Raw genomic sequence first — 27,986 nt, forward strand, 5'->3', positions numbered from 1 at the left:
CGAGAATAAGCCATGAAGCTTGCTCTTTCTTTCCTGCTTTGATAACCACAATCCTGGTAGCTTTTCTTTTTTTGGGGGGAGGGGGGAGGGTAGGGGGTTGGGTTGGGATTTACCAATTGGTATTCCTCCCATGAAATAAAGAGGAGTCTTTATCAGATTGACTACGATCTAAGAAACTTGACTTTGGTTAATTAGAATAAGTTTTATTGTTTTTACTTTTGCTTTGCATTGGTAAAAGAGAATTGTGGGGACTCCCACAAGGGACTAGGATTAGTCCAAGAACTAGAAATGCATGCATTTTGCTAACCTTTAATGGGTTAAAGAGTTGGTGATTGTGTAGGACTTGGAACAGTGCAAGAAGGCCCACAAATGATGGAGCATCAAGAATATGGTGCCATTAAGAAGGGCCCGCAGTTTTGCTAACCTTTAATGGGTTAAAGAGTTGGTGATTGTGTAGGACTTGGAACAGTGCAAGAAGGCCCACAAATGATGGAGCATCAAGAAGATGGTGCCATTAAGAAGGGCCCCGCAGGGTTCTAAAAAGAGCAAGAAAGTTGCCCCAAAGTGGGCTAAAAGTAGGAAAGCTCAGCTTTTGTAAAAATAGCTTTAGAAAAGCAGGTCTAGCTTTTTGATAGGCCAAGTCTATAAAAGAAGAGCCGCATTGCTCCTAGAATCATTCAAGAGTTGGACTCAACCTAAAGCTCTTTTATGAACCAGTTGTACAAAGTTTATTCTATTGCAATAAAGTCCTTCGGGGGGGTCCCACCCTTATTTATGGGCCCTAGTATGTGTATTCTCTATTCTTTCTCTCCCTCTCTTAGTTCGCTTTAATTCCCAAAAGAAATTTGTTGCTGCACCTCGTCAAATGTAGCTATCAGATGTTGTTTCCCCTGTAATCTATGAAATTTAAAATCTATCTTGATGATTATATTATGTCTATGAATCGGAGATTCAAGCTGCGTTTCTACCATGAGTGATTCATTTTTAGGGTTTCAAAGCTGATCACCAATTCATTTTAGGGTTTTAAGGCTAATCACCAATTTTAGGGTTTCAAAGCTAAATACAGATTTGTTTTAAGGTTTCTACTCCAGTTTCAATGGTATGAGAGCAAAGGTTCACCACTGCCCTTGGTGGTGACTATCCAAGAACAAGAGAACTTTGTGGAAGAGCGACTAATTTGCACGGATAGATTAAGTTGTTGATTCTGCAATCTTATTGAAGGAGAGAGAGGCCCATCAAGCTTCAAAGCAAGTCCATCATTGATCTATTTCGACTCTTGAGTACACCCTAGAAGGCATGAGTTGTGACTCTAGATCCTTTCCAATCTCAAGGCAGCTGAGTAATGCAATCGTGGTGCCTGTAGAGTCAAGTTCCAATGCTATTGATATATCATTTGATCTAGAAATATAGATATCAAAGCTATACAGTACTATGGTTTTAAAGAAGTCTTGGATGGGACTGACCCGAACATTTTTCATTCGTTTCCCCCTTTTGTTATCTAGGGAAACAAAAGAAACATAGAGCATATTATGCTCAATTATTGTGATAAATAGATATACAGGGCAATCATCAACCAAGGATGAACTTTTTCTTCATGCTATGGGATACAGATCCAAACTTTTCTATGGTCACTCATGCAAGATCTTACTTTTTCCTTCAAAGATCCTGAGCGGAAGTGAAAAGAAACCAAAAGTATGCCAGCTTGCCATTGGATGAGTGTTTTCAAAGATGATGCTAAACATATAAAGCCTAGTATTTCCTTTCATGTTTATTAAGATTGAGATCTAGCCCTTGTAGTACAATACAAAGAAAAGAAGTGTGTTTTTTCTCTTTGTTTATTTCAGGAAAAATTTTATGGCAAGGCCAAGGCTTCAATTAAGAAGGTGTGAAATCAGTTTTCACACAGGTATTTATTCTGAGTTATATTATCTCAAGCCTTGGAAGATCTAAGTTATGATTAGTTTCTGCCATTCAATCAAGGTTATAGACTTGTAGTCTCTCAGTGCAAAGGAATATGGATATCTTTTGTGGATATTGAGAAATACACAGTTGGACCTTATATGATTCGTGGTCCTATTAAGTGCCCCAAAAAAAAAGGTCTCTCAATTAACTGCAAAGCCCCAATTTATATGATTCAAGCATAGCTCGAAGAGTTCTCTACAAGAGAGAACAAGAACCTTGGAGATTTCAAGACAAGTTCACATACGAGAGACATCAAGTACCTTGGAGATTTCAGGACAAGACCCACTTGAGGGTAGTACGTTCCAAGTTGAAGTCATGAATATGGTTTTATTCCATTAATGACACGGTTATATGTTTCCAACTATCTCATTCCAGAGGTTTGCAATTATGATATTCAATTTTGTTGTTTACTTGTTATGAAGCATTTACATGCTCAAGTATTAGCCATCAATATGGCAACATTTTATGGTCATTATTGACCCAGTATTTACTTCAGGATTCTATTATCCAATAGTTTCCATTGGGGTTTCTCGTGGATTATTATGGGAAAAATGGTTGTTTTACAGTTTACCTCTCATATATATGTTCTTTTGGAGAGTTTGAGAGCCCTCCACGTTTATATCTGACTAGCACGGTATTAGGTGAGTGCTTGGTAGAAGACCTTGAGAATTGGGAGCACTTGTGCAGTGAATGGAATCTATTTCCAAATAGTTCTTTCTAAAGCAATCCCAAGAAGAGGTTCACACTACTTGGAAACAGTAACAGTAAATGTGCAAATTACTTCATGAGAGAAGACTCGAGGGGTCTCTCAAGAAAAGAAGACAAAAGAAACAATAATAGTAAATATGCAAATCACTTCATGAGAAAAGACTCGAAGGTTCTCTCATGAAAAAGTCAAAGAAAGGCTCCAAGAAATATGTATATCATTTTCGTGTTGATAAAGTTTGCCTATGGCGATCTAACCTTTGTATGGCAATGCAAGCAGAATAGTGGATTGTTTTCTTGAATTTGTTTCAAGGAAACACTACTCATAAATGAGAAGCCTTTAGAGCTTGATGCGCTCAAGTATCGGTACAAGTGATCATTGACCAAGTGTTTCTTTCTCTTATTTGGGAATTAAAGGTGGAGTTGTAGCCAAAGAAGTCGAGGGGAATACAAAGCTCTTGGAAGAAGCAGCCCATCTTATTACAGAATTGTTGATGTTATCTACAAGGAAGATGAAGTGTTAGTGATTGTGCAAGAAGACCCACAAATGATGGAGCAAGTGTCAAAAAGCAAGTCCCACAAATCCAAAAAGCACCAAGAAGATTTATTCTATTCTAATAAAGACCCTCGAAGGGGGTCCAACCCTTATTTCCAAGCCCTAGTGTTTGTGTTCTCTGTTCTCTCTCTCCCTCTCACTTTGTTTTGATTCCCAAAACAAATCTATTGCTGCTCCTCGTCAGATAAAAGCTATCAGATGTTTTCCCCTATTATGTATGAAATTTAAAATCTATCTTGGTGATTATCTGCTGTGAGTCATAGATCCAAGCTGTGTTTCTCCCACGAGTGATTCATTTTTAGGGTTTCAAGACTTATCACTAATTCATTTTAGGGTTTCAAGGCGGATCACCAATTCGTTTAAAGGTTTCAAAGCTGAACACAGATTCGTTTAGGGTTTTTGGTCCGATTTCAGTGGTATGAGAGTGAAGCAGTGGTATGAGAGTGAAGGTTCACCACTTCCCTTCGTTGAACAAGAGAACTTTGTGGGCGCACAGAGAGGGGGGTTACTTATATCCTTCAAAAAATCATTTGAATATATCCTTTTCTATAGCCATTGAGTTCACATAATTTCCACACAAAGAAGACATCTCCCATTGAACTTTCATACCATATAACGACTTCATCCTACTAAATGACTAAACTGAAGTCCCTGTAACTAAACAAACCTTATTCATATTACCACAATAAAAGCTCTTAAACTAAATGAGTGCGTGTAACTACGCAAGCTCCTAACTGAGAATTACCACCCTAAGAGCTTTAAACTTATATCTGTGTTATTAAGCAAACTTCTAAGTTTTTACATCCTCTGCTAGTCCTTATAATTTCAAGCTCATTTCATATATCTCTATGTGCATGTAGAGGTGCATGTAGAGATGCATTACGATTGCCCAAATAGCAAAACTCGGAACATGACAAAGCCTTATGGAGCTGTCCTCGGGATCAAAAAGCCAAGCGCACAATCCCATTTTCTTGCAGAATGATGATTCCCAAGGAGAAGCAAAGTGAAGGAGGTGAATCAAAGCGCAATTGTCACTTCATCATCCTAAACGTTAAGTGCCTGCTACAAATCCGAAGGGGGATCCTCAGCTTCCTCTATCTGACTATAGCTTGGCAATTCCAGAATAAAACCTTCCAGTGTCTACATTTGCCAAACTACATGATACTAGCAAAGAAAAAAATGGTTCCCTCTTAAGCACCTGCTGAACTTCTTGGCATGTACTGAGAACCATGCCAAAATCTAGTGAGCTATAGAAGTGATCTTTTGAGAACAAGATTACTTAGAAAAGCACTCTCACCTGAAAATATTTGAATTCAGCAAGTTATGAGCAATGACTCTTTAAACGAATACCAGTGGCCGCAATTGTCATTCAAGAATTAATGCCAGTAATAATGGGACAAAAGCGGTCACCCAAAAGAGGAGGAAAACAGCGGTGCTTCACCATTCTGAACAGTGCGACACCTAGGGCAATGATATCACATTTATGATACAATTTCCAATGCACGGTGTCCTTCATTGATTCTTCTTGCAGAATCAAAAGTAAATGAACCCATTCAGTTACTTCGTTATCTTTAGTCCCAAGTCATAGCCAGCATGGAGTTCGCAAGCCCTGCATCACCAATGCTAGCCTCTGTCTGATAATCCAGCACTCCTCCTACTATCCCTGGAATGGTGTGTGTCAGGCGAAATGATCTCCCATCTGCTGCTTCCTTAACTTGAGCCTGGCAGAAGGACCAAAGCAACTGCACAGTACAGAATCCATAGACAAAGTGTTAAGCATGTAGAGAGATCCTCAGAATACCATGAAAAAGTTCAGTACATGGAAGAAATTGTTTCAAACGTCAGGAACAAATAAACAGAATGATGCACACAAGTGAATCTCGGAGAATATATTCTAATGCATGTGTACAGGCAGCACAAGAGGAAGATGGCAGAAGAGAGGATGTGGGAGACAATGAAAGAGTACTTAAGAATCATGATATGGGCATTGCTAGAAACCTAAATGTTGCCACAGCTCCTATACTATGCCCTTTCCAAGTCTATTAAATCTAAATGCCATTGCATCGTTAGAATAATGTATCATAATTCTCCTTGATTGATTTAACAAAATTTATTGTAGTTCTTTAGAATTACTTCAGCAATAGAATGTGCAAACAGGTTGGATAGGACATTTACAATGCATTCGAAGGAAACCCTGCACAAAAAAGCATCCAATACTCCCAATGAAATATACAAACGGGATGCTATGAGATTGGAGCAATGAATGTCTTTCAAACAAGAATACCATGGATTAATTATATTTTGAAATCTTACTCTGGTTCCTTTTTCTGATACTCGTATTATTGTTTCTTTCTTTGACATTCAAGAGTTGAGAAAAACTGAGGAAGCAGTATGTTAACGAGCGATTCAGCTGCATGGAAGAAACATGTTTAAGTGGTGCAGCATTCATCACTGCTAAAGCTATTACAATTGGGTTAATTTGCATGTCAAATATGCATTTTCACGACATTGACTTTTCATTCCTCAGACAACACAATTTAGTCCAGTCTAAGAAAGGATTTACTACGACACAAAAAGACAACCATATACACAAAACCCGCCAGGAAGTTAAGGAAGAAAAGTATGGTGTTACAGAAATTTTAACTCTTACAGAGACTCAATGTACAGACTCTTTGACTGCTACGAAAATCGTAAGAGGCCCCAAGGTTAAATGGATGTGATCCTTCGTATATCTTCATTCCCATGCTTACATCCAAAATCAGATGACTATGCAACGTGGTAAGGCAAGATAGCAATCATCACATGCTTTGGAGGCACAAACAAAAGGGACTCCCAGGTTATGAAAGGCAAGATTTGATTAGAAACGTGGAATTTCAAGAAGAAAAAAGTATACCAGCCAGGAGGCAACAAAGGTCTTGGCACACAACCGCAAGCTTTTCAGTACATAATAGTCAAGGTTTTACTGTGTTCTTTTCTTCATTTATATCAGAAAATCACCAGTAGATGAAATGGGGGCGTGCAAGCCACACCACCTCTGCTGCTCTTCATTGCAACCAAGCTCCTTAAACCTCTCCTTCGAGCTGAGTCGTTTCGCAACTCCTGCTGTTGAAGCTTCATTTCAGAAGGTCCTGCTGCCACAGGGTGTGCTGGCATAGAGAAGCAGCTCAAGCAATGCTTAAGAAGAACTTGTGAATGGGCCTGCAGCAGATGGAGTTTGGTCCATGCATGGACGACACACAATATGGGCTTGGTATAAGGAGCCCCAGGCATGCCCCAGGGAGCAGTCTTTTGAAGGCCACATGTGCTGCAACTTAGTGAGCCCTAGGCATGCCCCAGGGAGCAGTCTTTTGAAGGCCACATATGTTGTAAGTGAGTCTATTCCCTTGTGCATTCCTTTTCCATCGCAAGTCTTCTTAACCTACCTCTACACTCTTGAGTCACTCAACCACAACATCTGACAATCAATGTTCATTCTCATGTCTGTATCTGAGAATTGTAACCATGTACTCTTAGTTGGTGTATCATTTGGGAGCTTCAACACTTAAGTTTGTCCACACTTACGGTACCAAAATTCACATTGACGTTAAGCATTGTAGGTATATCCAGACCTTGACTTCTCTTTGAGAAATTGGCAATCCACTACATCAGTCCAATCAGCTGACAAATTGGTGAAGAATAACCTCTCTCTCTCTCTCTCTCTCTCTCTCTCTCTCTCTCTCTCTCTAACACACACATAGATATGTTGTTCGCCAATCCACTCCTTCACTTTCTTAGAATCTTGTCATATTCTCTTGCTGTGTAGCATTTTGCAGATTCTTGGCATCACAACGTTCTTTTAAAACTTCTGTGTCTCTTCTTCTTCTTGTTGTTACTACACACATTCCTATGAACCCAACCCCACAAATGTACTTCTCCTCTTTTTGTAAGCCTTGTGAACCCAATTTCCTCCAATCTCTTGAAGCACCAATGACTCCCTCTCCCTCCCCCCACCAGTCTCTCTCTCTCTCTCGCGCGAGACAGCTCGACAGACATAGATCCGGGATATCCTCGCAGCCCACCAGAGAGCCACTACAGTGCCGGGTTGAGTCTCATCTTTCAGTTTGTATCTGAGTTGTGTTTGATCTCTTGAGCTCTTGAGCTTAGTATAGCACTCAGCAAGGGCCTTAGTGCGCCCTTTGCTTCAACCCTTCAAGGCTTGTATGAGTTATTTTCTCTTGATGTACTTTGTTCCATAAGCCCGCGAGGCCTCCTGAGGACGTTCATATCCCTCCCTTGCTCTCCTTCTCCCTCCCCCCCCCCCCCCCCTCTCTCTCTCTCTCTCTCTGTGCGTGTGTGTGTGTGTGTGAGATGAGGCACAGTCTCTCTCAGAGCCAGACATCTCTGACAAATAGATGAAGCAATAAGTCGGCATGCCAAAAGCTGTCCATGAGGAAGAACACCCACTAAAGCTCTCCACAAGAAAACCTGCTAACAGAGAGGAATCTTAGAATGCCAAATCCGTCTCAAACTTTTCCGCCACCATTTCACGCGACAATCAAGATGCCAAAGCTGATTCGCCCTGTGAGAGAGATATGGTGGAGGAAGTAGAACTTTATAAAGAGAAGAGACAGTAATACGTGTAAACTTGAGACGACAGCATGACAATCCCACAGAAGAAAGTGTCCAGTCCTTAAGACGATCCTGCAGATGCAATGGAGGAGCCGGCTGAAAAGGCATTGTCCTTCCTCTCGTGCTTTTTTGGACTTCCTTGGGCAGTTTTTGAGAGCTCGGTTTCCTCAGACTACTTTTGGAAAGTTCTTCTGGCTTTTTGGTCTACATCCACCCAGACAGGAGTTTGATTTCTTTTTTGTTTGGGTACGATACTAGGCACTCTGGACTCTATGAAAGGATCGCAATCATAGGGTCTTCAGTGATCCTACTTTTTCTACTTTCTCTTTCTTCCGACACTCTTTGCAGCAATCGCTTTTTGATTGCTTGCAATCTCGTGTCATTGATCATAATGTATATTTGTCCTACAGTGAGATTTTCTCTTGATGTATTATAGCTCTCTCTTTATGGGATAGCTTCTTTGTACTATAATGACTGAAAGATTCCACCCAAAAAAAAAGGGGTGTGCGTGCGTGTGTGTGTGTGTGTGTGTGTGTTTGGCCCTCTGTTTCAGGTCGAGAGCCTCCCTAGGCCCCCCATTTCAGATAGCAGACTCGTCATGGGCAGCCTCAAGGCCAACGTGGGACAGGTGCCCTCCAAAGACAATGCGGGGCAGCAGCCCCTTGCAAGGTTGTCGTCGCAGGAAGCACATAGGTCGGCCGCCAGCAATTCACGCCGCGTGCTTATGGCGACAAGGAGGATGCCATGAAATCGTGGATGGTGGATCAAAATGATGGATCCATGAACATGCTCATGCTCAACAAAGATCCAATCACTGCCAAAAAAAAGCATCCTCAACAATGATCTAGTCTTGGTGGCATGAAATAGGTGACTTCTATGTAGGCTCACGGAAGCAAAAGGATGCACAAGAGTAGAGCAAGAAGTAGAGGCCGTCACATCAACTAGAAGAATGAAAATGAAAGTACAAAGTACTAGAAAAGAGAACCCTAGGACCTAGTGTCCTAGTGGTCACTGTACTAGGTGTCATAAGACACTAAAAGTACTAGGTGACCTAAGTGCCAATAACTAAAGCTACATGGTACATACCAGGGCCCAGAGGGCATCAATACGACCGGGAGAAGATGGCCTACAAACCTCCCTCCATGGTATGGGCTGAAGTATTCTGAACATCTCAGAATACATGGTATTTTCTGGTTATGGGGGCACATGTTCATCCAAAAGGATATAGACAAGGTATGCCAGATCATGTAACAAAGGAAACCAAGTGTAAAGATTGTCGCAAGACTTCGAACTTAGGACAAGGAAGTGCCTTTGTAAACATATATGCTATGTTGTCCTCTATGGGTAGGTAGGACAACTCTATGTCTCCTGCTGACAACCATTCTCGAACATAATGATAGTAAACTTCAATGTGCTTGGTACGCACATGAAACACTAGATTACGTGCAATGGCCAAAGCACTCTAGCTGTCAGTATAGACCATAGTGGAGGATGTCTGGCGAATACCAAGATCTGTAAGTAACTGCCGAAGCCAAACACACTCTACTATAGCAGTGAAGGCTGCCCTGTACTCAGCCTCACAGCTGGATGTGGCAATTGTTGGTTGCTTCTTGCTGAGCCAAGAGATACACGAACTGCCAAGCAAAAAACAGTTGCCATGAGTGACACTCTGGTGTCGGAACAACCTACCTAGTCACTATCCGTGTAAACATGCATGGTAAGTGAACCCTCATCACCATAGAAGAGGGCTAAATCCTGAGTGCCTCTGAGATATGTAAAGACTCTCTTCACTACTTGCCAATGCTGTGAACTGGGCATGTGCATGAACCTGCTGAGCTGGGATACTGCATACTGTAAGTCAGGTCTGGTGTGGCATAAGTAAATGAGACATCCAATAGCCTGCTGGTAAAGACATGGTGGGCTCCCATCATGAGCTGAAAATTTGAAGCCAAGGTCCACTGGAGTAGAGATTGGCTTGCAATCCTCAAATTGAAAACGATCAAGGAGCTGTCCAATATACTTGGACTGTGACATCATGATACCCCCCTCAACATGAGCAAACTGAATGCCCAAATAATAATGCAGCTGTCCCATGTCTGACATTTCAAAAGCTTGCTGCAAATCAGCCTTGAAGGCTGCAATATGCTGAATATCAGGGCCCATGATCAGCATGTCATCCACATATAAAATCAGCACTAAAAAATCAGATCCACTCCCACGGACATAAAGAGTGGGCTCTGTGGGGCTATTTTGAAAACCAAGGGACAGTAAGTGTGCATGAATTTTAGCATACCATGCCCGGGGTGCCTACTTCAAACCATAAAGGGCTTTTCTTAGCCGGCATACCTTGTTTTCAGAGCCAACAACCTCAAAGCCAAGAGGTAGTGTCACATAAACTTCTTCCTGCAAATCCCCATGAAGAAAGGTAGTCTTGATGTCAAGCTAGTGCACTTGCCAATGGTGATGGGCTGCAATGGCAATGACACATCTAATAGTAGTAATCTTGGAGGTGGGAGCAAAGGTCTCCTCAAAGTCAATGCTTTGTTGTTGGGCATACCCTTTTGCAACAAGACGAGCTTTGTGTTGATCTATGCTGCCGTCAGATTTCCTTTTTAATTTGTAGACCCGCCGAGTACCAATGGCATGCTTGCCAGGAGGGAGATCTACTAATTCCCATGTGTCATTTTTGGCAATAGATTGTAGCTCAGCTCTCATTGCATCCATCCACTCTTTGCTGTCAAAAGCATCTTTATGGCACAAAGGCTCTTCATTGCAAGCTGTAGCAAGGAGTGCAAACTCAAGAAAGTGACCATGCATCTGTCTATACCCTGATCTTGTCCGGGCAGCAAGAGGTTGATCTTGTTTGTTGTCCCTCAGTGTGTCAAGAAGCCATCTGGGAACTTGCCTTTGTTGTCTATTGACAGCTCTTTCTTCAATCACTGCATCATGAATAGTGGGATCATTTTGTGCTGTAGAGGAACCTGCAAATCAGCATGGGATGCTGGCTGATCATTGCTTGTTGGAGGGCCTGCAAGAGGCTCATGTTGCTGGTCAAAATCCCCCTCTGAGGGAAGCAGAGGTAACCAAGAGTCAAAGGCATCAAGCATGTCAACTTCTGGCTTAGCTTTGCAGTCCACAAGAGGAGAAGCCGAATGTTCAGCAAAGATTACATCTCTACTGACAATAATCTTTCCAGTATTTGGTTGGTACAACCGATACCCTTTGCTCTCCTAGCTGTAACCAATAAATATGCATTTGATTGCCTTATCATCAAGCTTATGTCTCAGCTAAGATGGTACATGAACATATGCAAGAGACCCAAAAACTCTCATGTGAAGGCTTCCTTCCTTTCCATGCTTCATAAGGTGTAACAGTCCTCAATGCCCTTGTAGGTGATCTAATCAGCACATAGTTGGCACACATCACTGCATCAAGCCAAAATTTATTGGGCAAGGACTTGGCCTTAAGCATGCATCTGGCCATCTCCATAGTGGACCTGTTCTTCCTTTTAGGAACAGGATTATGCTGAGGAGTGTAAGGAGTAGTGCATGAGTGAACAATGCCCCGTGAAGACAAAAATGCATCATACCCCTTTGACATACTCTACCCCCCTATCTGTGTTGAGGGTGACAAGCTTGCATCCTGATTCATTCTCAACCATATTCAGCCACCTCTAAAAGCATGAGAACACTTCAGATTTGGATTTTAAAGCATATACCCAGCAATATCTTGTGAAGTCATCAATTAGAGTCATGAAATATTTATACCCCCAAATGGCATTTGTCCTCATTGGGCCACAGACATCATTGTGCACTAGCTGCAATTTCCTTTGTGAGAGTTTTGGACAATTCTTTTGAAAAGGAAACCGATGCATCTTACCCAAAAGACAACCCTCACACACATGTTTGGAAACTGTGTGAGTTTGAGGTACATCATTTGCCATGCCCTGTGAATGTAACTTGGCAAGAGCTCTATCATTGAGATGACCCATTCTCTCATGCCAAAGATGAATTTCAGCAAGCTGTGAATCTGAAATAGCAAATGCTTCAATAGAAAGTGCAGCTAAGTGATGATCAAGGTGATAAAGCCCCTTTTGCAAAGTGCCAGTGAGAACTATGCCAGAAGATCATGTACAAAGCATCTGTATCCATCAAATATCACTTTGAAACCTGAAGCGGCAATTGCTGAAATTGAAATCAAGTTGACTTCAATTCCAGGCACAAAAAGAACATTTGTCAAAGTGACAGGATGGCTTGAAATGGATGTGAGCTCCGAATCTGAAATAGCAAATGCTTCAATAGAGAGTGCAGTTGAGTGATCATCAAGGTGATAAAGTCCCTTTTTCAAGGTGCCAGTGAAAACTATGGCATTGTCATCACGAAGATCATATACAAGGCATCTGTATCCATCAAAAATCACTCTGAAACCTGAAGTGGCAATTGCTGAAATTGAAATCAAGTTGACTTCAATTCCAAGCACAAAAAGAACATTTGTCAAAGTGACAGGATGGCTTGAAATGGATGTGAGCTGCACATCTCCAATTCCTTTTACAGCATAGGAAGCATTATTAGCACATGTGACAGTCCCCCTTCGAGGTGCATTAGCTAAGGAATGAAACAACTGTCTGCAATAAGTGACGTGCTTGGAGGCACCACTATCAAAATACCAAGGCTGAGCATCATTAGCAGTAAAGAATGCATCAACTTTAGAGGGATCAAAGGAGCAATGGACAGCCCATGCCCAATCATCCTGGAGAGCATGTGCATGTGAGGCATCTGCTGGCTCATGGGATTCAATTGCATGTGAGGCATTGACTGTCAATCCTACTTTCTTTTTCTCCGAAGAAATGTGCTTCCTGCATTCTGAAATTTCATGCCCTGGCTTGCGACAATAGTTACATCTTTTCTTCTTTGACTTATCTACTGTATTTTGAGATGCATTGGAGGAATTGCCACTGTTAGGCGCATATTTAGGCTTGCCCATAGGCTTGGAAGCCTTGACTTTTCCTGTCTAATGTGAAGCAAATGCATGATCAGGAATAGTAGCTTGCCTATTAGCACGACTTTGCTCTTCCTGCAAAAGTAAAGTGACTAGCTGATCAAAGGAGTAGTGGTCTAGATTACCCATGGCCACTAGTCGAAGGGTTGTAGCAAACCCTTGATATGTATCTGGCAGCCCATTCAATGTGGTACTGACAAGCTGAGAATTTGGCACCACCTCATCAATATTGGCAAGTTGTTCCATGAGGTCCTTGACCTTGGTCAAGTATGCATCCATAGAGTCACCTTCATTCATGCTGACTTCCTACAATTGCCTTTGTAAATATGCAACACGTGCCTCATTGCGAATCTGATAAAGAGAAGCCAATTTGTCCCAAGCATCCTTTGCTGTCCTGCATGACCGGATGTGTGGAATAATGATTCTCTTGCATGATAAAGCAATACGCGAATGTGCATTTGCATCTCTTGCATCCCATCTTGTTTGTTCCTGAGTTGGAAGAGCAGCAACAAGGGTGCTAGAGGATAAAGCATCAAGAGGAGTACCCTCTACAGAGGGACCAACAGTAGGGGCAGGCACTATAGCATTGGCTAGCCTCATATCAACCCCAGAAACAATGTTCCAAAAATGCCTTGCAACAAGAATATGTTTCATGAGATAAGACCACATCGGATAGTTGGTGCCATCCAACTTATCATCTTCACAAAGAATGCCAAATAAATCATGATTGTTGCCAGCCATTGCAAATGGGACGAGTCAAAAAGCACTGACAAAGTGACCCAAAAGATAGCCTCAAGGCTTGCAACTGCAAAAATAGGACTCGCTGTCCAAATCTGGAAAAGCCCCAAAATAAGCTGTAATTTGCAAATGTGATCAAATGGCCTGCAATTTCTTGCCAAAATCACTGCAAATCTGAAAGTATTGTGCAATCTGCCTGCAATAGACCCAAAGCCCCAATTTGTAGAGCAAAACTGAGCCAAAAATGGGGCAAATTCAGGAAAGCCCCAAATTGTCTGCAAATCTGCAATCTACCTGGAAAATCGTAGCCCGAATGCAAAAGCCCCAAATGTCACCAAAAATTGCACATTTACTGCAATGTCTACTCCCAAAATCGAAGCCAAACAATGGCTGAAAATGCACAGCTGAGCCTGCAAATGAATCCTGCAAGTACAAAACAGTATGGACGGAACTGTACGCTCAAATCTGACACGCTGTACGAACTATAGGGACTGATTTCTGATGCGCTTTACGGACAGATTTCTGATGCGCTGTATGGTCTGTACAGGCATCCGTATGGTACTGTGTGGACAGCTTTTCCTGACGCGCAGTATGAAAACTCCGTGCAGCTGTACGGACGGCCTGACACACCGTACGGGCAACCGTACGGCCTGTACGGAATCATACGGCCAGCAGGTCGCGAGGTCGCGTTGGAGCTGTGCGGGACATCCGGTAGCTGAGCTTGACGATGGAGCTGAAGTGCGGGAGCTTGAGCTGGAAGCAAGAAGCTAGGAGTAGGGAGCAGGTCCGGGAAGAAAGTGCTCTGATACCACTGTAGGCTCACGGAAGCAAAAGGATGCACAAGAGTGGAGCAAGAAGTAGAGGCCGTTACATCAACTAGAAGAATGAAAATGAAAGTACAAAGTACTATAAAAGAGAACCCTAGGACCTAGTGTCCTAGTGCTACCACTAGTACTAGGTGTCATAAGACACTAAAAGTACTAGGTGACCTAAGTGTCAATAACTAAAGCTACATGGCACATACCAGGGCCCAAAGGGCATCAATACGACCGGGAGAAGATGACCTACATTCTATTCTCCACTCTCCACCATACAGTGTTGATCCTAAACCTTGATGAGGACTGACCTTTGAATTTTGAAGTGCCATGAAGGCGAAACCCTCACGAATACCAATGAGAAGGGAAGTTGGAAGTTGAGAGTTAGATCTCGGTGTCAAGATGCAGAAGTCAGGGGCTCTCAAGAGTCAGATGATAGATGGAAAAAGTAGCCACCCAAGCCGCCAGAATAGGAATAATGGGATCAACAACCTGAAGGGTAGGAAGATCAGCGAAGGAGGGGGGAGATGCACTGGGGTGAGGCACAGGCAGAGGAGTGCGATGTGCGACGGGTAGAGACAGGAACTAGTGGACCTAAACTGATTGGTAGTAGACTCGGGAGAGAGCATCGGCGGCGATGGTATCAAGGCGATAATTGACAATGAAATCGTAGTCCTGGAGGAGGAGCACCCAATGGGCCAAGTGACATGCAGATGTTTTTTGGTGAGCAAATGAACAAGAGCAGCATGATCCATTTGAAAGAAAAATTTAGAGCCATGTAACTATCGATGGAACTTTTGTGCAACCCAACCCATGCCCAAAAAATCTAGTTCAATGGGAGAGTAGTGAGATTGAGTGTTAGATAGCGCCTTACTGGCATAAAGAAGAGGGCGCCAATTTCTGTGAAGATCTTGTTGTATCAAGACCGCACCTGACCCGGTATCGGAAGCATCAATACTAACCGAGAAGGCTTGGAGAAATCAAGATGTTGTAGCAAGGCATCCGTGCAAAGAGCATCAACGTGCTAATGGTGGGGCTCCCATTGGAAAGGAGACCGGTCTCAGCTCAAGCAATGATCCATTGAACTCAATAAAGTAAAAGAAGCCTGGAAAGCATGAAAATGGGCAGTCTACTATGAAGGATGAGTATATATTCGAGATTTCAAATCAAGCCCAAAGACTCTCAGTCTTAAACTGATGTAATGAAGGTCACAATATGATAGTATAGAACATAGGTCTGATCTATAATAACTATGAGAGTTTCTTTATGCACTCTCTAGGAGATGCCCTATGCACTCCCTCTCACCTTGGAGATGTAGTAGCTCTCTCTCTCTCTCTCTCTCCCCCCCACCGACGAAGGGCTGGCTTTTTGACACTCTCGTGAGACCGATTGCCATGTATGCAGCAGCTTTTTGGGGGAGTGACCTTTCAGCTACTGATTGAAAGGGATTTGAGAGGCTACATGTAATCGTGGGATCTAGGATGATTCGGAGTAAGCCTTCAGTTCCCCATCAGATCATACAGGCAGAGTTTGCCATGACACCTCTCCAGGTGGACGCCCTCTTCTAGACCGTGACTTTTCTCCACAGAGTTTGGGCCCTACCTTAGTGGAGACTACCGAGACTAGCACTGGAGTCATCCCGACGACTGGCAGAGAGAGGTTTTGATACAGCATGGTATGCGCGGGTGTCCACATGGTTTGATAGCCACGGTATCCAGATGGATAGGCTCCCCCCCTTTCAGTAAAGCATGGATGCACCACCGGAGCTCATTCCACATGATGAGATTAACCGTATCATACGGTTAGACCTTCTCCAACTCCACACATCTCGAGCTTGGGGGGGGATTAAAAGTTCCCCACCAAGACCCAGTTCTATCATGACCCGATATCGGAGCATGGTCTCATCATCAGGACCCAGTACCTCGAGGATAGGAGAGTCTCACATGCCTTGCGGTGCTATCGGACAGATACGAGTCTCGTCCCACCAATTAAGGATTGAGGCAGGGAGAGCGACCGGCATGCCTTGAGAGCAGCGGGTCTGTAGACTATGCACAATGGGGGAGGTGGAGCATTTTCTATGTGTCTGTCCGGCCTACTATGAGATCCGAGGGCGATACCACTATCTCTTTCAGGAGGGGCTCGGCTTCGGACCACTCACACGTCTCGACCCAATCCGATAGCCCGCTTGAAGCACGAATCCTACCTCTAATTGACTCATATAGGCTCATCACACCCCAGATCGTCTCTGGAATCTGCATCTCCTCTGTAGTCTCCTGATCATATGGGATCGTGGGACAGTGTTGAAGGCCTTTCGAAAGTCTACAAAACATGTGTAGACTTTCTAATGTCTGGACCTCGCCTCCTCAATGACAGCCCTAAAAGTGAAAATGTGGTCTAGAGTAGAGTGCTGCCTCCTGAATCCTGCCTGCCCTAGTGCTCGCTACCCCAGTGCCTCTGTATGACTACTGATCTCCCTCTGTATGACTAATGATCTCCCTCTCTAGTACTGATCCATAGATCTTGGCCAATGTGTGGCCAATCATGAGGGTGCGATAGTTCCCAGTGTCCATGAGGTCTCCTGCTTTGTGTATCAGTACGATAGTGGTAGTGCTCCATGTTGGTGGGAAGCCGTGACAAACTACATGGTTGAACATCTCTGCAAGAATCGGGGCTAAAACCTCGTGCCCATGTGCAAAATGCTATGTCTATAGGCCCTCATGATCATGTGCTTTCCGATTGTGGAGCTAGTGTAGTGCAGCCCGTACATCTTGCGTAGTAAACAGATGGCAGGTAGTGGGCCTGGGCATAGAAGACATGTCTGGCGATGTTTGCCTTGGGACATTGTATAAGGAGCATGCATAAGTGTGCCATACTCCCAGATCAGTAATGAAAATGGGTGGCTTCCCCTCTGAAAGAAGTCCCCATCTGATGGTCGGGTCTCCTCCTCGTAATGATCTGATGATCTCATCCATCCTGTGTGAGGAAGGCTCGTCTTGCTTTGGAAGGGAAGGACGGGGTAGCATGGGGATACTAGAATGCCTCGTCTCTGCTGGTCCCCTCTGAGGAGGGCTGAGATAGGCTGGACCTCAATCGTGCGTGCTCTGGTCGCCCCACGTGCCGTGTGTGGTCTCCGCATCTCTCGTCCAACCACATTCTGGTGACGGGTCTCACTACTAATCCACAGTGCTCGTCTCCTTGAGCTCCTCCCCCTCGATCTCATCTAGTGCTAGCTCGGATGCGTAAAAATCAGTGACACGTGTCTGCGCTCGATCTAGCTCAATGTCCTGAGGCATCAACTGTAGCTGAGATCTCTGGCTTGCCGTACAAGGGAATCTCTGTGTCTCCACATCTCAATCAGGTAGAGCCCTCGTCGGGGAAATGTATCAGCGCACAATTGGAGTGAAGGAGGGCTGTCCTCTCTCACTGACTCTCTTTGGACTCTACATCGATGAGATCACATCCTTCACAGATCGCCTAGGGGACGAGGGTTCATTACTAGGTGCATTCCCTGGTAATACCACCTCACAAACCCACACACCCACAGATGAAACCCCCACCCCCAAAAAAGCGCAGATTCCCATACACACACACCCCCCATAGCCCTTTTCACCCCTCAAAAACCCACTCCCACCCACACAAAGGCACACGTACGCAGCAGTTAAAAAAGTGATTCATAGGAAAAGAAAAGAATTTAAGAGACTTCCAACTGTCAACTAAAGCACTCCTGTACCGAGTGCAGAACAAAGCATGCACATGAACACAGATGCTAGGGGACTGACTAGTGCTTAAAGAACTTGAAAGATCACTAAAAGCTATTATTTAGATGCACATTTCCGCAATCGAAAGCAATGAAGCAATCAAAATAACCTGTACAGCTCTTTAAGCTGCAAGTATCCACTAAATTGTGCAAATTCTGAATGTCCAAAAAGGTAGAAAGAACACTGAACACAATAAATAAAAGTTGATGTGCAACTTTTTAAAGTGAAACTAAAACCCATTTTGTATTGCACTAAGGCATTACAGAGACCTATCAGGGCACCCCTTGAATAAGACATGTTTGGCATGATATCACCTACTAAGTCAACATGAGCTACAAATTACAATTTTTACTTAATCAGAAAGGTTTTGAGTGTGTCATTTATTGCATTAAAATGTCTCACAGAAAGAAGAGAAGGCCTGGTCTATACAGCACATAAACCAATCAAATCGATAACAATGGTGTTCAGTGTACATAGGGCCGAAGTCAAACAGGTTTGAAGTGAACAGATCCAACCAGTGTTTATAATCAAAGAAATAAAAGCAAATAACCAGTCTGACATAGGCAATGCAGAGAGTCGTTCGAGCTCAGAGAGACATGGAGAAGCTTTGGAAAGATACCTGAATAGGATCAGAACGTAGAAACCTTCGTTGGCCTCTTTTACCATCTGGAAATCGAACAGCCACTCTACAGACTGTTGCATCTGTATACATTGGCTCTTCTGGCAAGGGTGGGTAATTCCGTTGTACATGAGCAACAGTTTCTTCTGGCAGAATTTGACCATCTCTCAAATGTTCCACGCTTGTCTTCTCTGATGAATGTGATTGACCCACTACTTGGGTTGGTTCTTTTGTGTCCTCTAAAGATGCAGCCAAGGCCTGTCGAAGTTCCTCATCTTCTTCCCAATCTGATCGAACTAAATTCACCAACAAAAAAGCACATGTCAACTTCACATTAAATGTTCACTCCTCTTAGGTCAGCCAAAGATGGAAAAAAAACACCCAAACATCAGGATTGACTATGTTGTGGGAATATTTTTTATAACACTAACTACACTTTGCAATTACAAATGTGTCTACCTTTCGGCACATCAGCTGATATATAGCTGGATTCTCTTGGTCTCTTTGGTGGAGGAAAACCGAGTTGCTTTTGTTCCATAGGCCCTTTATCCATGTATGGTACAAGGTCCTGTCCGTTTTCCCAAAAAAAAAAGTAGGATCGGTTGCACTGTCTAAAATGTGAACTAATCATAGTCAAAGGGAGAAATTGCTAACTTAATATCAAATAACAACTGCCAAGCTACAATAGGCCGAATATAGTCAGTTTTAAGAAGCATCATCCCCACAAAATAAACTATTCCATGTTTGTCTACCAAGAGTACACTGAGTGAGAATTCAAAAGCATAGGTGAGCTTTCAAAAGAGTCCCCTGGCCCTTTTGCTAGGAACTCAACATTTGGTACAAGTTGGGTGTTTCAGCGCTGCTGGCAGGATCAATATTTGAAGCCATTACTGCGTGTAGCAAGGGGAGCCCCATATTATTCCTACATTCATATGCTCTTTCAAATCGTAAAATCAGAAAATTCGTGAGAGGTGATAATGCTTCCATGAAATTGCCAGATGGCATAACATCCTGGCCTTGTGAAATTAAAAAGATGACAGGTAGAATCCTGGCTCTGTGAAATTAAAAAGATGACAGGTAGAATCCTCTCTCTCTCTCTCTCTCTCTCTCTCTCTCTCTCTCTCTAGATTTCTGCAAAGCATTTGATATGGTCCGAGAACACGCCTCCTATGGCGCCTACAGGATTTGGGTTATGACCAGGGGATCATTTGGGCTGTCATGGCACTTTACAAGAGAGTCTCAGGCAGAGTCCGGGCAAGATCTGGGTGGATGGACAGACAAGATCATGAGCACTATTGGGGTCAAACAAGGGTGTCCTTTATCACCTACCCTATCTGGCCTCTACATTAACGAGCTCGAGATAGTGATGCAGACACGAGGGGGATGGACGCTCTCTTGCTAGCACGCTGATCCGGATATTGCTGTATGCAAATGACATGGCACTTTTGTCTTCCTCACCAGAGGAGCTCCAAAGACACCTTGATGCGCTATAGTTTTTTTGTGAGTCTCATGATTTGAAGGTCAACCTTCTCTCTCTCTCTCTCTCTCTCTCTCTCTCTCTCTCTCTCTCTCTTAAATTGATGTTATTCAGGCCATTTTTAGGATAGTACTAGTATTCAGCTATGCATCTAAATAATCGTGAGCTGAGTTGCCTTGAGCGCTCCCCTGACTCTCTACCTATCTAGAAGTAATTGCAACTTTTTTGGTGTATACTTTGTCTCATAGGCCCGTGAGGCCTTGTGTAGATGTCTTGATATGTCTGCCCTCCGCATAACGCTGGCTCCACAATCTAAGGGCCGAGGACCATGAGGGGCTACGCACCGAGCACTTCGCACATGGACAGGAGGTCCTAGCCCCAATCCTAGCACAGATGTTCAATCATGCTATGTGCCACGGTTTTTCTCCCTGCTTGGAGTACCACCACACCATTGTGCCAATACACAAAGCAAGAGACCACATGGATACTAGGAACTACCGCACTCTCATGATTGGTCATACACGCCAAGATTTATAGGTCGGTACTATAGAGAGAGATCAGCTCCTACACGAAAGCACATGGGAAGTGCGCATTGGGGTAGGCTAGGTTTCGGAGACATCATTCCATCCTTAATCACATCTTCACCTTGCGGACAATCTCATCGAGGAGGTGAGATCGAGATCCCATGCATGTTTTGTAGACTTTCGAAAAGCCTTTGACACAATCCCATGATTTCATATGATCACGCAACTTCAAGAATGTAGATCCCAAGAGACATGATCTAGGGGGTGATGAGCTTATGTGAATCAGTCAAAGGGACAGTACACGCTCTGGGAACCTGCATTGACCGTCTAGGATGCGAGGGATCATTGTTAGATGATCTGATGATACAAATACTGACAAAGTTCTCCTATCTTACTCAGCAGCAAGCCCACACAAGCACCTAGATGCCCTAGAGGCATTTTGTAAAGAGAGACCTAACAGTCAACCTTGGCAAGACCAAGGCTATGATCTTCAACACCTCACAGGGAGCACGTCACTGACACAGCTTCACTTACCGAGGGGAGCCGTGGAGATTGTACAATTACCTAGGGGCAGTCTTTGCAAGTCCAGTCTTCACGATGACCCATGCAGCCAAGGCACGACTTACACGAGGGCAAGGAGCGACTATGCTTTCAGGCACATTTCCACGACCTCCTGACAAAGGCATGGCTATTCGACATATTAGTGAGACCAACAGCCATATAGGCAGAAGGATGGCGATCTATCAGTGAGACTGAGTGGCCGCACCTCAAGAGATTCCAAGTGACTATGGAATCTATGATAATTCGGAGCAAGCCCTCAATCCCCCACTAGATCATATAGGCAGAGTTTGGCATGAAACCACTCCAGTTTGATGCCATCTTCCAAACGGCCACTATCTCCACACGGTCTGGGCCTTACCTAGACAGAAATTACCAAGATTGGCACTAGAGTCATCTATACGACTAGCTAAGAGTGGGGTTAGCATGGCTTGGTATGCACGCATATCAAAATGGTTTCGTAAAATGGACCGTCTCCCCCCCTTTTAGTACAGCTTAGATGCCCCTGATCATTTGATCCCACAAGATGGTTGGACCTACTCCAACCAGATCTGATTCTACCGTGATCACTCCTGAGAGTATCTGTGGATGGAGTGATTATCATATCCCAATACTTGGAGGACAGACGAGTCTCACACGCTCTAAGGATCGCCATCGGACCAGTGTCACATGAAAACGCATTTCGTCCCCTCGAAACAAAACGAAACGTTTCGCGACGAAACGTTTCAAAACATTACGAAACACTCCCAAGGAAACGTTGTTTCGCCCAAATGCATGAAAATCGATTTTGGCTGTTTTTTGACCCATTGACCTTCCAAAACACTCTCCGCCTCAGTCGCCTACACCCGTGTTCATTTCACCTCCACCCGCGTTGGATCTAGCCTCTCCATCTCGTTGCCGGTACGCTTCTACGCAGCCCATGGCCCGTACCACGCTGCCTTCTTCCAAGCCATCGTTCCACGTTGCCTTCTTGCAATCCCTTGCTACAGTCACGCTAGGACAACGCTCCAGCCTGCAAGCCTGCATACATCTAGATTCTACATTTCTCTTGCCAACCAGCATCGATGACCAAGTATTGCACGTTGCTTGCCCACCCGTTTTTGCTGCTGCAGCCTACCATTGACGATCCTGCCCACCGTCCCCTTTGCAGCTAGCTGCCTTTGTTTTCTGCCCCAATTTGGGATCAAGGGAGCAACAGTTCAATTTGCCCCAATTTTCTTTTCTCCAAAATTTGAGGGCCTTGTCCATCATGCCTCCCCGCAAATCTGCCAATCATCGTGATGTTTGGGGAGATCCAATTCTCATCAGCAAGTATGGCACTTCGGGCACGAAATGTGTTGTTTGCAAGTATTGTGGGGAAATGATTCTAAGAGCATCAAGCCGGGTGAAGGCACACTACATATGGGAGAGAGCTCAAGGAACACATGGCTGCACTCATGTTCCGGAAGGTGTAATTTTAGCGCATGGTGGATTGCCATCAAAGTTTGAAGAGGTCCGGTCATTGCTCCATTTACCTTTGCCTCATGAGGTGATTGATGCAAAGGTACAAGAGGACACTGAAATCGAGAGGCTGAAAAGAGAGGCCTCTACTTCAACACGAACCTCACTGCAACTCTCTCAAAGCAATATTGGGCCTTCTCCCCAAGTTCTTACCACCCCGGAGTCTTCTAACATTATTGAGTCTTTACCCAATGTGAATATAAATGAAGTTCCGGTGCCTTCTCCACATTCATCAAGCTTTGTTAGTGTTGGTATGGGCCATGAGAGGATCGCAACATCCTAACAAATTCATGCCAAGGCTGCAACAACAAGAAAGGAAGAGAGCTTCCAAGACGCCAAATCACGCTTGATGCTAGTTTTGCTCCAAAGTTGAAGCAAAAGGCTCAAATAGCTAAGCATCGTTTCTTCTATCAATGCAACCTTGCATTCAACATAGCTCGATGTCCAGCATACCAAAAGTTCTATCGTGCTCTTGTGACAGCAGCCCCGCAGCAGTGTGAGAAAATGCAAGAGAGCAAGAGTGAGCAAGATGGAGAGTGAGCTGAACATAGTTTACTCCCAAAGTGTACTGAACTGAAGTGACTGGAGTGAAGTACAAAGAAAGAGATAAGGGTTTTGTCTAAGTGACAAAACCCTATCTAATCACTAACCGTAGTTAGAGATTAGACCGTGGTTAGGGGAAAAAACCTCTAAGAGGGAAAAGTGCCCCTAACACACTTATTACATTACATTGGCCACTGCCTAGAATATAATAGTAATTCTAGCACCTCCCTGCAGTGCCAATGTGGTGTACAAGGTAGTGATCAATCACCAAAAGGAGATAAGTTTAGGGCACTGCGAAATGCCTCAAACTTCTCACGTGGAAGTGCTTTGGTGAAGATGTCTGCAACATTGTCATGTGTTGACACATAGATCATACTGATCTCCCCTGCATGCAACTTCTCTCTGACATAATGATAATGAACCTCAATGTGCTTCGTGCGAGCATGAAACACACTGCAATAGCACTCTGACTATCAGTGAGAATAGGAGAGGGACCCTCCAATATGAGGCAAAGATCAGCAAACAAACGTCGCAGCCAAACACACTCAACTATCGCTGTGAAAGCTGTCATGTACTCATCTTCACATAAGGAAGTAGCCATTGTAGATTACTTCTTGTTCAGCCAAGAAATGCAAGCATCGCCCAAAAAGAAACAATTACCACTAGTGGACTGCCTGGTATCATAGTCTCTAGCCCAATCTGAATCACTGTAAGCATGCATCTGCAAGTCACCCCCCCTGGGGAACATCAAGCCAAAAGACTTTGTGCCTTGCAAATATCTGAAAATGTGTTTTACAGCCTGCCAATGTGTTGTCTTTGGGCTGTGCATATATCTGCTCACCTGAGATACTGCATACTAAATATCAGGCCTGATATTGCACAAGTATATGAGGCATCCAACAGCCTGGCTGTAAAGTGTCACATCCACTGATGAAAGGAGAAGGCTAATCAAAAAGTACTCCAAATCTCTTCATTCAAGCTACAACTGCTTGTGAAGTCTAAACGATTTCATTTTAGTCTCTCCCAAACAAGCATCTAAATCTAAATCTAGCTAATAGGACAACGCACCATTTAAGATAGAAAGAATTATTGCAATACCAACAGGGACTAGCTACTATGACATCCCCACTGACATCATCAGTGCCCAACAGTGGGTGTAGACCATAGTATAAAAGTATGCTCTCACACATACTTGAGCATCCATTTATACAAAGTCTTCGTACTGAGTTTCTGTCGGTACTCCGGAGGTGAAGGTTAAATCGTCAGATATGGACAAAAAGATGGAATTGGTTTTAAAAACCAATTCATATTATTTCCTATATGTTGCATCCATTATACAAGGAGGAAAGCCACTAGTCAGGCATTGTTCTTATGGCTGGGTGGACATCCTATGTGGATAGAGTTTTGCCCTCCGAAGAGCCAGGAATGTGAGTACTTACTCCGAAGCATCTTGATTGAAATTCTTGGTCTTAGTATACTATGTGATCAATTAGCTAAGAGCTTATGCTTGCATCTTATAGGATTGAGAGGGAGTCAGTGCTCTATGTTCATGACCGTAGCTAGTTCAGGCGAGATGTGGCTTTGAGTCTAGAGCAAAGAAGACTTGCCGTTTCATGGTGGGAGATAATGGACGGCTTACTCCCCCTTTACAAAGATTAGCTCTTCGAGTATTATCGCAGGACTACACTAGTGGAGCTGCTGAGCGCATATGGAACATATGCGCATACATTCAACTAAGAAGAGAAATAGGTAATCCAACTTATTGCTTGGATGCATTTTCAATTCTCTTGAGTCTTCAGTCTTATCCAATTTATGAATCACAACTATTTAAAATCTAGAATCTAGATGCATTTTTAATCTTGTTTTATCTAGAAATATTTATGTTTTATGTGATTATCATGTTACAGGTTGAGCACATCTCAACTTGATAGGTTGGTCTATGTAAATGCCAACCTCCATCTCTTGGAGCAGTTCAAAGACACTGACAATATTGAAGGAATCGATGTGCTCAATTGGAAGATCAAAGAGCTCAATCCATAAGTTTTAAAGAAGCTTGAGGAAGGCATGGCTCGAGGGGAGACTATTGATACATCATTCATCCAAAGGCGTAGTGATGAGGATATAGCTTATGATTTTCTTCGAGAGGATGAGGCACGCTTTCGACGTGTGACAAGTGCGCAATCAAGGGTTATTGCACAAGCATCTACTAGTGCAACACCCTTGATTGCAGACACTGGCCCTTCATCTTCACCACAATGTTATACACGAAGGCGAGGTCGTGGTCGTACCCTTGCTACTAGTGGTCATTCTAGTGATTCCTTTGAGGAGATGGCAGCAAGGGTAGAGGCACAAGAGAGAGTTCCCACGGCGAAGAATCTACAGATTCAAATGTAGATAGTGATAGTGATAGAGAGAATAGTGAGCATGAGTAGTTGACTTGTTATTACTCGTGACTCATGCTACTCATTTTCATTTTTGAAAACTTTGAGCTTACGACTTGCCACTTTGGGAACTTATTATTTCATATATCTATTTTTGGAACTTATTTCTGCCTGACATTTTGGAATTGAGTCATATATCTAGAATCTAGATTCAAGCTTCAATGGGTCAATGATGTTCATATATCTAGATCCTAGAATCCAATGTCCATATGCTTTTAAGTTTTGACTCCATAAATATTAAATGGATTATGGTCTAATTTCTAAAGCTAAACTTGACATAGGATGCTAAAATAATGTGTTTGTGACATGTTTTGAATTACCAGAGGCTAGGTGTATTGACTTGTCAATTGTATAATGTATTTGTCTTTGTTCACTCTAAACTTGAATATAACATATCTTGTTTGCCTCTATCCTTGTATATATGAAGTATCATTTTGAAACCTATACGTTTCGTCTGAAAAGTCGAAACGAAACGATACGAAACGCGTCGAAACCCCGAAACGACAAAACAAGCGAAACGTTTCTTGTGACTGTGCATCGGACAGATGCAGGTCTCATCCCATCAGCCGAGGCTTGAGGCAAGGACAGCCACAGGTACACCCAGAGAGCAACGGATCTGTAGACTATGCACATTGGAGGAGGTGGAGACAGAGGAGCACTTTCTATGTACTTGCCCTGTATATTATGAAATCCGGAGATAATTTCATTGCTTATTTCAAAAGGGACACGGGTTTGGGCCTCTCTCCCGGCTAATTCACTGCCACGACCATGTTTGCAGTGGTCTCTATCTGATGGAGATGCAACGGTATAGAGAGACCTTGTTGCATCATATCAGAGCAAGAGGAGACAGTGACACACGAGACTGAGCTAGATTGATCCCAGCGACATGTCATAGATTCTTACACATTTGTTCTGCCCCTAGACATAGCAAAGTAGAGGAGGAGGAGATAGAGGATATGAGGGCTGAGTGGGTCAGTGGGATGAGACGATGACAAGAAGAGACGCAGCCAAAGATGCAGGAGCCACACACGATGCAAAGACGGACTTGGGCACGCAAGATGGAGGTTCTGACCTTCACAGGGGGGGTCGCCCAATCAGAGGTGTCACTATCGACATGGTCCGCCGGATACAGAGATCAAGGAGACCACGCCCCCTGCCGCAAAGAAATCTTAGCTCGTCGTCACGTTGCTCCTGCCACTTGTCGACGAAGTATGTCTATAAAGGAGTCTATGCTCATCTGTTTTGGCACTGCCCAGAGTCTCATGATTTCCTGCTTTTACTACAGCAGCGGCTACAAGCTCGTTTCCCCATTGCTTCCTTTGGTAGAAATTTCTGACTGTTCATATAATGGCATCTTCTGATGTTTGTAGCTGATTGTCCCTTTCTTTGGGAAATGATTCTTTGGGAAATGACAAATGGATTTCGCCAAAAAAAAATGTGTGGAAATTAACTCTGAGACATCGTCAAAACTCAGCTCATGGCAGTGGTCTACATACATACAAACATCTACGTACGTGTGTGTGTGTGTGTGTGTGTGTGTGTGTGTGTGTGTGTGTGTGTTTTCATCACACAAAAAAAAGTGTGTGTGTGGTGTGTGTCTCAAAGGTGCAGCAGAAATATTCGAAGAGGAGAGAAAGAGCAGAAATGCAATAAGAGGAAGTCCTGCGCAAGAGTATGCAAGAGATGTGTGCAAAACTCTGCCGCACTGGAAGATACAACCAAAGGCAGAACTGCACCCTTGAAAGACACAATACAAAGGGCCAAATGTGCCCTATGTATAGGGGGGAAACCCTACTGGTCCGTCTGCTCTAGTCAGGCCGACTTGACCCAACTGGTCCATGATTGGCTGGTCGGTTCAACCCGACCCAAAGAGCTGGTGGTTGGCTGGCCTGACTGGCTCCAACCAGTCCTGATGTACCTGGCCATGTGTGGCCCTTACCAGCCCCTAACCAGGCCCTTAACTGGGGCCTTCATGCAGCCTTTCACCCAGCCTACATCCCTGGCAACTTGCCCTGGCACAGTCCCCCAACTAACAGCAGAAATTCAGAGAGAAAGGAGGAGAAAGCTACAACTATCTTGGGCGGGCACACCCACATAACAGTACTCACTCCCTATAGTACAGACAGGAGACGATCAGAATTCTAACAATGTGAATGTGTGTGTGTGTGTGTGTCCCTCATACCA

At 43.8% G+C, this 27,986-nt stretch overlaps 1 protein-coding gene across 1 annotated transcript in view; it reads right to left on the reverse strand.

Moving 5' to 3' along the window:
- Positions 1-4,274: 4,274 nt before the first annotated feature.
- LOC147897264 (UBX domain-containing protein) overlaps positions 4,275-27,986 on the reverse strand; it is a 35,445-nt gene continuing 11,733 nt past the window's right edge. Inside the window, exons 8-10 of the mRNA XM_087380670.1 lie at positions 19,219-19,327; positions 18,760-19,055; positions 4,275-4,965 (exon numbers count right to left, since the gene is read on the reverse strand). Of these exons, the coding sequence (XP_087236796.1) occupies positions 4,795-4,965; positions 18,760-19,055; positions 19,219-19,327 (576 nt within the window). The 3' untranslated portion in view covers positions 4,275-4,794. The remainder of the gene's footprint in view (positions 4,966-18,759; positions 19,056-19,218; positions 19,328-27,986) is intronic.

This window comes from Dipteris shenzhenensis, chromosome 10, assembly GCF_047967505.1.
Source record: "Dipteris shenzhenensis isolate YYH24624 ecotype China chromosome 10, Dip_SZ_1.0, whole genome shotgun sequence".
Classification (NCBI taxonomy): Eukaryota; Viridiplantae; Streptophyta; class Polypodiopsida; order Gleicheniales; family Dipteridaceae; genus Dipteris; species Dipteris shenzhenensis.